Source organism: Serinus canaria, chromosome 4 (assembly GCF_022539315.1).
Source record: "Serinus canaria isolate serCan28SL12 chromosome 4, serCan2020, whole genome shotgun sequence".
Lineage (NCBI taxonomy): Eukaryota > Metazoa > Chordata > Aves > Passeriformes > Fringillidae > Serinus > Serinus canaria.
In genome coordinates this window covers 62,687,411-62,702,990 of record NC_066317.1, presented here as the reverse complement: position 1 = coordinate 62,702,990, position 15,580 = coordinate 62,687,411, and the positions used below count along the sequence as shown (strand labels likewise).

Genomic DNA, 15,580 nt, shown 5'->3' with positions numbered 1-15,580 from the left:
CAAGTGTTTCCAGTGTAAAGCTGACCACAGCTTATTTAAACTAGCCTTGGATAAGGACCTAAAACTTCAAAGCTCTCTCAAAGCTGAGCTTTGAGGGGTGCTATGCATAAGTGTGGGAACAGGAACAAGAACAGTGTAAATTTGGAATGGAAAACTTTTAAACTGACGCTGTCAATGGACCATGGAATAATGCCTAAGGAACTATGTGTGATAACACAGAAATACACATTGGAATATATATATATATTTATATAAAATCAAAGTTAATTTCTCTTGTTTGCCCATGCTCAACTACATAGCCAAACAATGAAGTTAAGATATTTACTGAAACTAAAATGTTTATAACATTTCTACCCAGTGCACAAGGGCTTGCTTGAATCCAAGACTGGGCAGCCAACATGCAGAGCTGCTAAAGCTATCACAGACCTCTGACCAAAACCACTCACATTTACAGAAATATTTCCTTCTGAAACCACTCTATCCTCTCCATTAATACATTTCTATTCGTACATTCGTAACCCACAGCACTGGTAAATTTAAAAGTCTTTACCTGCTAGGAAAGAAAGAACACATTTAGCATTAAAAATCAATGAAAAATCTGATTTCACTGAGTACAGAATTAATTGAGTTATGCTGAAGTTGTGCAGCTGCAGACAAAAGACAAAGGAAGGCCAATTATGAATTACACCACAAATACAGAGTTATATCCAACAACACTTCAACTGAAAACCAAGGAGCCCAAGCCTTTGGAGACTTTCATTCTAAGAGTGTTCAAGCTTCAAATCCTTTCTACAGTCTGTGTATTTTAAATGAGTGATTTAAAGTTCTCCTGAAAATTTACATCAAGATAATGCTGCTTTCCTGGTTGAGGAATCCCCTCATAATTTTCTTTTCTCAATTATAAATTATGATATTTGCATTTCAGAATAAGCCAGACAACCACAAATGTTTTAATTAGATCTACTGAGAAAACTCATCACATTCCAGCTACAGGGTTAAAATATTTTATAGTCAAATTTGCAAAATCCCTGTGGAGGAATACTGTACAAATAATAAACAAGGCTGGCACTGAGGCCAGAGGTTTGTACAAATGTATGAAAATGAAATTAATTTCTCATACCAGTTATCAAGTAAGCCAAAAGTAAACATGACTCTGAAAGCCTGCTAGAATTCTTCTCTGATTATTTGTGTCTGCATCAGACCAAAAAAGACTTTCATAGTATCAGAGCAATTCCAAAGCAAAAATTACCAGAGCTTACATCACAAAGGCAGTTTAGCTCAGAGCCTCAGTTGCACAAATCAATGGAACAAGCTTCGCAGCCTCAAGAGGATCATCATTTACCACCTCTACATGAACTATTACTCTGTTTGATTATGAGCCCAGTGTATGTGGAATAGCAACAACTTCAGCAGCACTTACAGACACTGCAGGGCAAGTGAGAAACCAAAGAATACAAATATCTGCTGCTTGGTATTTGTGTAAGTCATCTTCAGGCACAGAGACCTTGAGACCTCTAGAGAACTGAAAATGGATTCTCAGGGCAAGCCTAAGAATTTGTATTGTGTACATCATAAGTCAGTATCAAGAGCACTACATTTCCTGAATTAAATTGTGAGCTTTTCTCAGAACTATGGAACAAGGAGCAGTACAAACATGTAAGAAGGATCCAGCTCTATCTCTTCACCAGCTGAAGAGCCATGTACTTGGGGTAATGCTGCTGCTGTTCATCTCAACACCACTTTGAGCAGTGTTGAAAAAATAGCACTACTTTAAAAAAATGGAAATCCAGCAGGAGGGAGTAGGTGATATAAGCAAAAAAGGTAAGCTTCCTTAACCAAGAGCACATTTTCTGCATAATTAATTTCACACAAGTATAGATTTCCCAGAGCCTTTAAAATGGGAAGCTTTTATGAGTGCAAGCAGTGCCTAAGCATGCAGGAACAAAACCTACTATCTAAAGCCTGCTCTCCAACTGCAAATTCATCCTTAGCACAAGCTGTTTTCATATCAACCATCTCAAACCTCTTCTAAGCAACACTAGCTTGCTAATACATGTAATACTTTCAAAAATTAATCGTTTTTTAAATTATTGTCTTAAAGCCTGCATTATTTTTCACCAAGAACACTGTGCAGCAATGAGTTAACACAAATTCTGTCAAAAGCATAAGCTGGAGGCAGAAGACAACCAGTGCATTTTACTCCAAAAGGAACTTGGGGTTATGAGTGAACTATTTAAACTCATTCTCTCTGGCAAATTATAAAGTTGCAACGACTGAACAAGCCACCCTAATGGTTAACAAATTATTTTCTTCCCATCACCTTAAATTCCAGCCATTCAATTAGCAGTTTATTGTTAAATTATACACTAATAGTAATGAAAGGGCAGTCTGAAATTAATCTACTCTCCCAAACTCCAAAATACTTTGCAATCCCTCCTGCCAACATGTACAAGTCCTTGTGTCCAACATTTAACATACATAGATACATATTTAACACCTAAAGGCCTTCATCCCAAGGTGCAGCAGGAGCATGCAGCAGGAGGAGCTGGAGTGCCAGAGATTTGGCATCACAGGCATGAGCAGAAGCCGTGGGATCAGTTCTGTGACTGGAGTGCCCTTCTGGAGGGGTCCAGGCTCCCCAGGAGCAGCAGGCAGGGCAGGTGGGGCATGGCTGGCTCTGTGTGATGCAGGGGCTGCAATGCACAGAGTCTGGAGCTGGCAATGGCACAGTGAGAACCTCTGGGGAAGGACTTAGGGACAAACAAAGGAACTGGGGATGCTGCCCCAGGAGGAGGAAAGTGAGGGGACATCTCAGTGCAGTTACAATTCCTCAGAGGGGAAGGGAGGGACAGACACTGATCTCTGCTCTGTGGTGACAGTGACAGCACTGAGGGAATGGCCTGAAGCTGTGTCAGGGGAGGTTTGTGTTGGATACCAGGAGAAGGTTCTTCCCCCAGAGGGTGGCTGGGCACTGACCAGGCTCCCCAGGGCAGTGGGCACAGCACCAGCCTGGCAGAGCTCAGGGGTGTTGGGACAATGCTCTGGGGCACAGGGGGTGACTCTGGGGGATGGTGCTGAGCAGGGCCAGGAACTGATGATCCTCATGGGACCCTTCCAACTCAGGACGTTCCATTCAAGGATTTTGTTTAAAGAAAACTTACTTATAACAACCTGACAGATGAGAAAACCAGATTGCAGACTATTCCACAAAATATTCTTCATAATAATCCATTATTATGAAATGAATTCTTTCTTATTAAAAAACAGGCTTTAACTTTCAAGTATGTTAAGTCACAATGAAAATTAAATTCCACTGCTAAAAACAGACTTGAAAAAATTACTAACTTGCCTTCTTGTCTTTCTTATCATACCTCCCCAGTATTAAAGGAATAAATAAATGAAAGGGATTTTTCTATATGATTAAGTGAAAAGGCTTCTAGCACAAGAAAACAGACTTAATCCCCAAGTACAGAAACATCACAAAATTAATAATTTGCACGTAATGTTAATCTTGCTAACATGGGGCTGCCATGTCCATATGGAGAAAAGAAGGAAAATTGCAGCATATTTAAGTCATGAGACTACATAAACAATTCAGACTACATAAAAAATTCAGTGGCTGATACTAGAACCTATCCTTCTTTGCAACAATAAAATAGAAATAATTAAAATTTAGCCAATCACACTCTAGCAGAGCTGACAGCAATCCTCTGATGGCACTGCTGAAGAGTGTGGAAGAACCACAAAGCCCCTGACAGTCAGACACATCACATTACATTAATTCCTACATAACTGGATCTGGTAGAGTATCTTACTTCCTAAATGCTGAGAAAAGTCAGCCTTAAAATGACCTGGCTCCATTGTCCTCATTTAGCCTCCAAATGCTCTGGGAATGACACCCCTGGGTCTCAGGTCCCCTGCCAATACTCATTCAAAATGTGCCAATTGTTAGCAATATAAAACTTTGATCAAGGGCAAATAATCATAGATTAAGAAATGAAAAATCATTTTATCTTTTGAAGCTGAATGTTGGAAGACTCCAATACCTCTGAAACTACGAGCCTTCTATAGCTGGGTTCTCTTTCACAAAGAAAAAAATCTATTTTTAAATTTGAATAAAACTTGTGACCAAAAGTAGAAACTGTTCTAATTGAAGTGCAGATAAAATATTCATTTTGTTCTCCTGTTAGCACCTCATGGTTTATATGGATGACTGCCTCATCCAAAGGCAGTGGTTTTCCACAGGAGTTTGCATGCAATGATTGTGGTCATCATGAGCAGATGGTACAGCATAGCCTTGCACCACAGCTCTACAGCTACAACCTATGGCTACCCCAGCATGCACCATTTAACATAATATAATCACATCCCTTTTTCACTGATAAAAAATTAATAGTGTTTTGTACACAAAGATAAGTTCTCTTTTCATTATTTAGCAACTTGCCAATCCAGATTGAGTTTCACCCTTGTGCATTATTGATTACCACCTGTGTTGTCATTTCATGCTACATCAACTTTTGTTTATTTTTAAATATATATAATAAGAAAACTCAAATGTCACACACTGAAGAGCCTTTCCATTTCCCACTACAGAGAAATCAATGCATGCTCCACGACAATTCACTCAGCTCAGTCATGTTTCTCTTCCACTCTGGAAATGTTACTAAGCAATTTGCAAACCCTGCAACAGCTTCACAGTTCTGTGTGATGGTGTTATGTTGAAAGTTTTGTTTGGAGTTAGATTTTTGCTGGTCTGTTGTTTTCATTTGTTTGGTTTTGTTTTGGTTGTTTGTGTTTTTTGTGTTACTGTGTTGGAATCCTGTGGGGTTTTCTTAATTTAATAAAAAACCAACACAGAAATATGCCCACATAGATGGTGTAAGCTGAGTGAAAGACAGCTGGACTGCTATCCTGCATCAGGCTGGAACGGGGAGCCACCTCCTCAAGTGACCCCTTATCAAACAGGATCACTGCTTTGGTCAGACACAACGCAGCCTCAGCTTCCCCACTTCGAGACTTGTTTTATCCATCTCCCTCTTCAGAAAGCAAATAACATGCCTAAGCTTTTAAGATACACAAAAAACATATTTCAAAGATAAAGAGCATACATTTACTTTTGTGTTAAAGTTTTGATTCAACAAGGCCAAGTGCAAGGTCCCTCCCCATGCTGGGGAAATCTAATGAGAGGTGCCCCCACCCACAGCAGGGGGTTGGAGCTGGGTGATATTTAAGGTTTCTTCCAACCCAAACTATCCTATGAGTGTGATTTTAGCAAGTGACAAAGCAGATTCCCCAAGTATGCTCCTGCAGCACTCTTCCTTTACTCCTTGTTTGCCATTTTCAATTTGTATCATCTTTATATCAATTTATATCATCCATACCCCACAGTAAGCTCCTTCAGCATGGAATACATTCCTTTATGGTGAGGACAAAGCTTTGTTTCCACTGACACTTCTATCTCTACTTATTTCATAGTGATGCTTTCAGTTGTTAAATTGAGCTTGAAGAATATGGAGATAAGTGTAGTTGAAACACAGCATTTTGGACAAAATTCACCACATATTTTGTATTGCTACAGAAATTGAGACAGACAAGTGATAAAACACAACAAAGAAATATGATGAGCTTTCTCTCCAACTCCCTAGCAACATTTACTTAGGCTACAGGATAAGCAAGTTCAGGTTCACAGGTGCCTCCTTCTCAGCACTACATAAAGGAGTGACCTATACAGGAGGCAGTCCACTAAAGACTACATTTGAAAGCCTCATGTCACAGCAAACTGGAAGTGCTAAAGCTGAATTAGAAACACTGGGCTGCCAGTTACAGTCAAGAAGGCAAACAGCAGGAAAGGACTGAAGAACCAGTGTAATGTACTGCCAGTCAATGCAGTGTCCATCACTCCTAGCAGTGAGCCAGAAACAGTCATGTCTCACAAATATTAGAAATTCCCCATTTTACTGTGCTGTGGAGCAGTGCAAAAGGACAGCACAGCCAGGAGAGTCCATGGTTTGCTGCAGGTCAGTGCCCTGATGGGGCAAATTCCTTCCTTGTGCACTACAGCAGATCAAGAGGCACACTGCTGAGGCACAATCTGCAGGAATAATGCTGATAAAACCATGCTGGAGCTGACTCATGTGCTATTCTGAGACCTCACTACTGCACACAGAGAAATAATTCTCAGTGTACTGAAACAGCAAGCAAGGCCTATGATCCTAAAAACATCCTCACCTGTTATGCACAGGTTTGTTACTGGTGAAGTCCTAACAAATCTCTGCTTTGGAAACAATGGGGTTTTTTACTCTAAAACAAAACAAATGAACTTTTGTAATATTTAACAATAAACCAAACTCCATTTAAAAGCCAAAAAATTGTTTTAAACCAGCTTACCAAGGCAACTAACAAAATATTAATCAATGTGAAAACAGCAACGATCAAAGCAAATTAATTTAGAGAATGCTGGTGAATGCATGAGTGAATAATTCAAAAGTGTACATGACTTACCATCACTTCTTGTAAAACTCAATACTGTGTGATGTTGTGAGAAGCAAAGGAAAGGACACCTTGTTATACCACTAATATAAAAATACTGCAATGATTTGTGTTGCAGGGATCAAGCACTGCATATTACTGAAGACTCCCTTATGCAGAGATGTTTTCCTTAAGGAAAAAAGAGAGTTTTCCTTCTAGAACCATCAATCAAGTTCAATAAACCAAAGTTTTACATTCTACCTTTTGGTTCATTTAAGAAAAACTTACACAGCTTTTCATCATGCATCCCAGCACACTTTAGGTATTGTTAATCTTAACAGAAACCAGTAGAGAAGTGTTTTATTCTGTTGAATAGGTATTAATCACACAATAAATGCAAGATACTGTATTGATAGATATGTTATGATTTCACAATATTTTACCACTGACATGCAAACAGCAAACAAAATGAGGGATGGCATTTTTATAATAGGCTACTATAACAGGAAAACAGTGTTACATCACATTGTGAAAATGAAAAGCTTTGAAAACCATGATCTTACTCATCTTACCACTCTTACTCATGGATTATGCTACTCAGCATCCTACTGTACAGTCAACCCACAGCATTTGAAAACCAAGCTGCAAGATGTTCAGAAATTTTGAGAAAGTAATTTACTGTAAAAAGTGTGATTCTTATCAGCAGACAGTATTATGACAAAGCAGGAGACAACACTCAGAGTTGCAGTTCTTTACTAAGGAAGCATCAACAGTCTTGAAGACTGCAGTTCTCTGCATATCCACCATGCACCACACCTTCACCTGCCTTGACTAATTCTGCCAGTTTTGTTAAGATAGACAACTTGAAGTATGTCCACTATAAAGTGTTACATCCTTTAGGCAGAGACCTTCTGGTTTGTCTGTCTGTTCACACTCTACAGTAAACTTGAGATCTTTAACAAACCTATCAGAAGTACAAAGTAGACACAAAGATTTAAATCTTGGCTCTTAAGATATGGTTAAGAGCCATCATAACACCCAACCTCTCTCCAAGAAGAATTAGTTTGTAAGTCTTGTTAGCATTTTAGAAAAATCACACTCATTTAAAGGCATTTCCTCTCTCTAATTCATAAAAAAAATTTCAAAAACATCACTTGGTAATCAGGCTATTGGTGAATGATATGAAAATAAGGAACAGAGGAACAATGAATTAATTTAAAAAAAAGATGCCAAAATAGGACACGGAATTTTAGACATCTTTGTCCCTAAAAAACACTAAAATCAGATAGAAATGCTATACCAATTTCATGGAGATAAAAACTGGAAATAATCTGGAGATTTTTAAACTATGGTTTCCATGGAACAGCTGGCACAAAATGGGAAAAAATCATGCAAAGACTGGGAGTCTGGTAAACTGCTCTGTGGTCACAAAATACTTTTCAAAAGCATTGCCTGAAGAGTCAAAGTGCACATTTCTAAAGAAAAGGCCTCAGAATTGCATGACAGTTTTTGCAGACACCAGAGGCATTGCACAATGCAGCTGTTCCCCTCCTTTTACATGCACAACCTTCCACCACAACATGCTGAGCCCAGGGCTGGCTGCTGGCTCCCCATCATTCTCAAACCCAACCACACCTTAGGCTAAAACCAATTTTTCCTCCTACTGTGTGATATTTGGCCAGCAAACATCTACATTTTGAGTCCTTACTGTCCCTTCTCTTATTTGGAAATTACAGGACAAATTCTTAAAAGAAACCAAAAAACCCTGCATCTACACAAAGTACTGCAAAATAACATAAGACCTAATTAAGCAAAGCCATTTTTGACATGACATTTGACAATGATCTGACCTATGCTACAGAACTTATAAAACTACAAATTACAAAAATAGCTGCATAAAAAAAGCCTCCATCTTTTCTTTCAGTTCTAGCAACAGATTGTTTTAGTAACAGCAATCTGTTTGGCAAATGAAATTACCAGACATCAGAAGATAATAAGAGTCAAAAGGCAGTGAATCACTACAGAACAAGCCAAGCAAACTGACCAAGGAGCAGTCAGAGTCTGCATTTCCTGCACTCCTTCAGGTGAAACATTTAGAGAAGCTTTTTTTTCAACAGAACAGCTCTTCAGGTCTGCCTATACTACAAGGAAACATATCAGAAAACCTGTGTGCCTTCAGGGAAACAGGGAAAAAATTGTCATTGCCAAGGATAAGACAACCAAGGAGGTTTTTCCTGCACAAGGATAGTGTTAACCCACCCTTAATATCAGAAAACCTTTCCTGCCAGTCTGGAAAGAATCTGAGCAGAAAGTTTGTAGAACATCACTGCTGGAGGTTTTGTAGAAGTCAGATAAATATTTGTGAAGTGTGATTTGGGTACAACTGATCTGTCACACAGAAGACTGAAGTCTTCCCCTGAAGGCAACTTTCACCTTTTTTTTTTTTTTTCACTCCAAGTCACAGCATTTTTAATTGTTAATAAACTTACAGCTTCCAGTTTGGTAATCCTTTAAACTCACATTTTTCTGTAGGAACAATACAGTAGGAAATTGTGCAGATCTTCAAAGTCAACAGAAGTATTAAAATTGTTTCTGACAGAACAATACATTCACTGTCTACTCTTTCTCTGTAAGCACATTTCAAAAAGCTGCACTTTTGAAATTTAGCTTTCTTGCAAGCAAACACAGAGCACTTGACTGTTCTTCTTTTCAACAGACTCAGCTAACCTAATGTGAACACTTCCTACAATGATCAGAGCACTTTTCCTGAAACTCATTGTAACATGATTAGCGATGAAATTTTTCCACATAATGAAGTTAAGTACATTTTATTAGGAGTAACAGGAAGAAAATTTAGCAAGGGTGAATCAAAATCAAAGTCTTTACACTAAACTGCATCATATTTTACTTGCTGGAGATGTAAATGTTTATTTATTACTATGGTACTTCCACTTGAAATTGCCCTGAGGTGACAGCAAACATTTACTTCTCATACAGAAATCCTCATACCACCTGAGCATCATGTATTTTAGCTTGAACCTACTCCAGTTTAAATTGTATTTCTTGGGTGTGACTGGGAAATATCAAAGCATTCATGTAAATACGAAGGGTATAAAATGCAGATTCTTTGTACCTCTAAACATTTGAATTACCTAAACACCACACAGCCCTCTGAATGTAGTTCATTTACTAATGAAAAACTCTGAGATTCATGAGGCATGAAAGCTGAGCAGCTACAAATGAGATGCCTATTTTTTGCTACTTGAAATTTTGAAACATTTCTCATGCCCTGTAAACTCTGTATGCTTATTTTATATAAAGGAAACAAAGTTTATCATGTGTATTCTTATTCAGGGAAAGCATCAACACTCTTCAATGAGATGTAGGACATTTAATTTATGGATAGTATTTTCAGGAATACACTCTTTAAAGTAATGAAAGGCATGTATCTAACAAAGGTTCATTTTAAAAAGCTCTGACAATAAAAACTAACTAATACAAAAAAAAATTAATGGCATACATGAAATGTACACAAAAACCCCAGTGAAATCAGGAAGTTGCCACTCTGAGTACCTGACAGGAGCGAAACTGGTTGACCAGCAGTGTACATCTCTGTGGGTCCTTCCTTCCATCCAAACTGTCCAGTTCAGCTGCCACTTGATTTAGTTCCTCATCAGCATAGTAGAACTGAGCAAGGAGCTGGGGGTCTGTTCTCTGCAGTGGAGACATAGACAATATTACATTACTATTGCAAAAAAACCCAAATCAATCCCAAAAACTAAAACATCTTCAGCTAGTTGTATTTACTGTGATTTTTTTGAACATATAAGCCAGATAAGCAGCATGGAAAAGAAGGATATTGAGATGAATCACACACACTCAAAAATTTTTTCTACTTTGAAGAAAAAAAAAAAACTCTCAAAAAACATCTCACATAATAAATCTGAGACATTACTCAGCTACTATTATCTCTAAAACCACCCTGGCATTTTCACTTCTTGTGGCATAATTATCTGGAGGAGCCGACAACTGAATCAGAAGTTTTGTTTATTAAACAGAAGCAGACTTCAGCTCTAGGCAGAACAAGACAAAGCTGCTTTTCAAGTTAAAACAAACAAACTATACCCCCAAACCTATCAAGCAATGGAACCATCTACCAAGGACCATGGTAACCTTTGCAGCATGGTCTGGTCAGAATCCTCCCTTTGAGCATCACAAGAATGAAGCCACAGAAGGGAAAGGTCCTGAATCTGCCAGGGCCAAACAGATGCAAACACTTTACAACATTAATAATATCACTAAACAAAGCATTACAGAGAGAAAATTGTGTCACAAGCCTTTCAGGTGGCAAAGAACAGAACCATCACAATGGATTTCTGGCCACATTAAAACAAAGCAGCAACTATAATAAAAAGACCAAACAAATAAAGGAATGCCTCCTCAAAACCACTGAGAAATATTCATAGTAAAGATTTATACCATAAGAGGATTTTTTTGAACATTAACCACTAGGAGTTCTGGTTCCAACATCTTAATTGTAAGCTGTCAAAAATCTACACTCTTGAATAATGTCTTCACTGTAGCCCTGATATAAAGGTGCCCAGGGAGAAGAATAAAGCTTGTGATATATGGTCAGGGAAAGAAACAAAATTCAAAAGAAATTATAATAAGAGGGAAAGCATGTAATTACTCTGCTACTAAATTTTACATTGTTTAGTTCTAAATTTCTGTATTTATAGTCAAGCTGAGTAAAGCAGTTCTTTAAGCCTTCTCTACCTGATGATTTTATTATTTCTGATTTTTATGTTTTCCTTCAGCATTTATCCTCAACCATTAAAACCCTCTGGAAAATAAACAAAGATGCAGGAGCCTATGCATGGAATTGTGACAAAGCATGACTGCTGATTTTTAAGCATCTAAATTGCATTGCAGAAGCAAAAGAGGGCAATTTATTAAGACTGGTCTCAAGCAAAACAAGTATGCCTGAGACACTCAGCTCCCACATGGCTGATTTTTTCAGCTGGAGGAACAGAAGTTTTAATTGAGTTCTCTCAACTGTGTTATGTTTGGTGTGGATTAGTAGTGTGATCTTTGATTAATTGTGTCAATCATATGTGGTCTCTGGCAAGATGAAACTGCATGAAACTCTAAACCTCCTCACAGGGGGCCACTTAAGTGAATAAAAGAAAAGTTTACTAATTCAATTTACTGCACTAGGTAACAGAAAATGAGGGATAGTGCCATGTTCAATGCCAACTTTTATTTTCAGTTTATGCAAAATATAGTTCAAATAATTTAATCCAAATTCCTTACTATTCTTTGGCAGAATGAGAATTAGCAATTCCCATCCTTTCTTAATAGAAAGACTTAATTTGAAAACATCTCATGGAAAACCTACCACTTAGCCTGGTAGTTTGTTTCAGGAAATCATCCCATTTAACAACAAATGAATGCATCCAAGTTCCTGTTTTCATTAGCTGGACTTCACCAACACTGCTCATTTGCCTTTGCAGCATTAATTCTATTTGCCTATTTCTTTTTCACTGACTGCAGCAGCCCCTTTAACCATGTAACCACTGTGGGATGCACTTATGGGTTTGGGATTTCTGGGGAGAATTTTTGATTGCACAGGAAGGTTTTTTGGATGTGGTGATACTGCTGTTCTCATCCCAGCAGCCTCTTCAGTATGAGCTCTCCAGGCAGGAATCTCATTCTGCAAGCACACCTTGCACTCCTTCTGCCTAATGTCTCTTGATATTCCACATACTCAGCCCAACAAATGGCCCAGGGTATCCTGAGGATCTCTACTACCAGCACAATGTACCACACCAGTGGAGAACACTCTTCCCAGATTTGAAACCATCACTTATATATGGTCAAAACTTGCTTTTCCCATTTTGTATGCTCTACACAACTATCATTCCAGCCAGTACCAAAACAGGAATCAACACACCACAAATTAAACAAAAAAAACCTCCAAACAAAGTAACACACATTTAGCCATGTTATACAATAACACACAGTTACTTTGGGAAAGACCACTCACTGAGTAATTATTTTAATGATTTTTACTTTTTAGTAAGTTCCACTCAATAGGTCAGATACCAAAATCAGAAGATGCCTGCCTGTCATACACAAAGTCAGTATAAAACTGTCCATATGAAAAAGTTGTATTAACTATTGAAGTGGTTACATTCTGACTTTACCCATCAAGCCCAACCAATGAACAGTGACCAGGATTAGGTTAGTTCAGTTTATTGCATAATGAGCTCTGCTCTGGTTTTTCAAACAGGATTTAAATGGACTACAAGAGAATGTTAAAAAAATCTTAATTTAAGAGACCTGTTAGCTAGTTATAGATTATTAGATTAATAACAGGTCTGAATAATTACTTATTGCATGTTATCAAAGGAAAAGATGTTATTTTCACATCTTGTAAACAGGCTGGTAGACAAAACCAGGAACTCTCACTAAAAATAGTGGCAACTAGCAGAGAAGAAAAATTCTAGCACAGACTTCCCAACATGGGACAGAGACCAAAAAACAAACTACCAACAAGAAGCCAGGGTGCCAAGAGACCAACCTCAAACGACACAGTAACTCTGGAATCTAGGCATCACTTTGAAAATCACATTTACAGACACAAGGGTGGTTCTCAGGGACACATCCCCTTTTGAAAAAAAACTGCAAGTACTTTTTGCATGATTTTTAACAGCAGCTTTCAAGTACCAATACCACCTCTTTTTGAGTAACATAAAATGTGTGTCATCTTAGACCTGACAGCAGCCTACAATTTGAACATTAAAGGGAAAGTTTTACCCCAGATTTTCATGATTCTTTGTAGAGAAGCATAGATTTTCTTCAGGCTTTTTCTTCTACTGAGATTGCAACAGGAATGCAGCTGCCACCACCACCATCAAAGGAGACATGATGATCCCAAAAAAAGCCAAAGAACAGACAGAAGCAAGGGAACCATGCAAATGAGCAATAGTGATAGCACTATCCTCTGGAAGCCTGTCAACTGTCCTCTGGAAAATGGTATCCATCATTTTTGAACTGTTGATCTGAAGTCTTCAGAATAGCTAAAACCCAACCCTGCTTAAAATAAATTCCATGGACTTGAAAAGCTCCAGATCTCCCATTGCTCACTGGCACTTTTCCAGCAGTAAGCATTTGTTTTTCTGCCACACACTCAGGAACCCTGACTTGATCCCTATGGAACGAAACTAGAGAGAAAAGCAATAATTATATGCCTTTGCTGATGGTGAATTCAGATTGCCTTTTGACATGGGAACAAAGTAAACCTACATCCACTGGGCTAACTTTTCAAGCAGGACTTGGTAAAAGCATTTTACACAAATACATGGATTTTATTATACATTGTATGAAAGGCCTCCACAATCACAGGACAATATTTGGTGACAGAACATGTGCAATACTTTTAACTGTTGCAGGGTCCAGAGGACACAACCCTTCCTTAACCAGGAAGGTTAAACATGAGCTCAACCATTGCTATTCTGCTACAGCTCTAACAGCTGAAGTGAGGAGTTTTTGAGAGAGGCCATCAGTTCTGCCTTGCATCTATTCAGCTTCCTTTATTCCCCCTGTGGTAAGGGAAAGGGTTGTTTTAAAAGCCTGGACAGTAAGGAGTTAATGCATTGCTGTGCCTCAAACACCAATTTCTCACTCAGGTGAGAAAGGCAGCACAGGGTGTGCCTGGAAATGGGGGCTGTGCAAACAGAGGACAGCACCTTTCTGGAGCTAGTTCCCATTCAGGTCCATGGTGAGTGCACCAAATAAAGAGGAGAAGCATGAAAGTGAGGTCAAGGAGTGGACAGGACCAAGAGAGGCAGCTCAAGACTACCCAGGACCTACAAGTGTTCCCTCACTCTTTTTGGGAATTCTCCATCAGAGCACTGTACACAGCCCATAGTGTGGCATGAGACTTGGAGAATCCCACCCAGGAAGGGATCCAGGCATTTCCATGCCAGCTGGAATGTACGTAACCTGACAAACTTTTTGTTTCATGGGCCCCCACTTCCAAAGGATCACATCTGTGAACACTAGAACAGCAAAACAGTAGACAAGCCTCACCAAGGGACCCACAGGTGGTGTCATCTTTCCTCTCAACTATCTGCTCTTCTTCTCTTTCTTTTCCTTACGTTTTTTGTGATATTTTTATGCTTTCATAAAAGAGAAACAAAATGCCCACATACTTTCCTCTGCAACTGAATTGTTTTAAAATAAACCTGCCTCATAAATACACTGGTCACTCAGTGTCTTTTCACTGTAATTCAGCCCAAGGATTTTATTAACAAGAATCCCAGTTAGACTGCCCCAGAGACAGGTCATAATAGTAGTGTGTCTCCAATAAGGAGGGTCCAGTTGTTCTCAGTTTAAATCTGTTGCCTACTACATTTTCAGGGAAAGGAAAGAGGCACAGGATCAGCCCCAAACTTTCCAATCCCCAAAATAAGTACTGCCACAATCAGACAGTCCTAAATATGAACAGTTACAGTACAGCACAGAAATTTTTTACAAAGGGACTTCCCAAGAGAAAGCACATTCTCTTTAGGATGAGAACTCATTAAAGCTATAGCTTAGAAACTTGATTCTACCTGCAGTGTACAGAAAATAATGCATCTGTGTTGGAAGACATCTCCTTGTACCAGGTGGCAATATGGTCTGTGCAAAAGGCAGAATTAGGCCCTAAAAACTTAAATAGAGGCACTGATGAGCCAATTCAGTATTTTCAAAACTTACAAATGATGTTGAATATAACTAGTTTTAAGCTAAAAATTTAACTAAGACCTACATAACATTATCAGGAAAAAAATTTTGTTCAAAAGTGACAGGAAATAGGAACAAAGTCCAAAGTGTATTTACCCCACTATGGAAATGTAATGTACTTAGAGCAAAAGAAACTTAGTAAATTTGCAACTTTTTACACCAGTCACAGTGGCAGTGTAGCTTTAACTGGCAGATGACAAATTCCAAAGATGGAAAGTACTTCCTCAAAAAGAGATATCAGCAAATTGTTACATCTGCTTATTTCTCACCTCACATGTAAGCAAGTGTATTCAAATCCTTCCTTTGGACAGGCATTTGGAAT

General features: G+C 38.5%; 1 protein-coding gene across 4 annotated transcripts in view; it reads right to left on the bottom strand.

Annotated features, from left to right (window-relative positions):
- Positions 1-15,580, bottom strand: part of ZFYVE28 (zinc finger FYVE-type containing 28) — a 147,820-nt gene that overhangs the window by 70,639 nt on the left and 61,601 nt on the right. For all 4 annotated transcript variants that reach the window (XM_030239289.2, XM_030239290.2, XM_030239291.2 and 1 more), the window contains exon 2: positions 10,042-10,182. In XM_030239289.2, the coding sequence (XP_030095149.1) occupies positions 10,042-10,182 (141 nt within the window). The remainder of the gene's footprint in view (positions 1-10,041; positions 10,183-15,580) is intronic.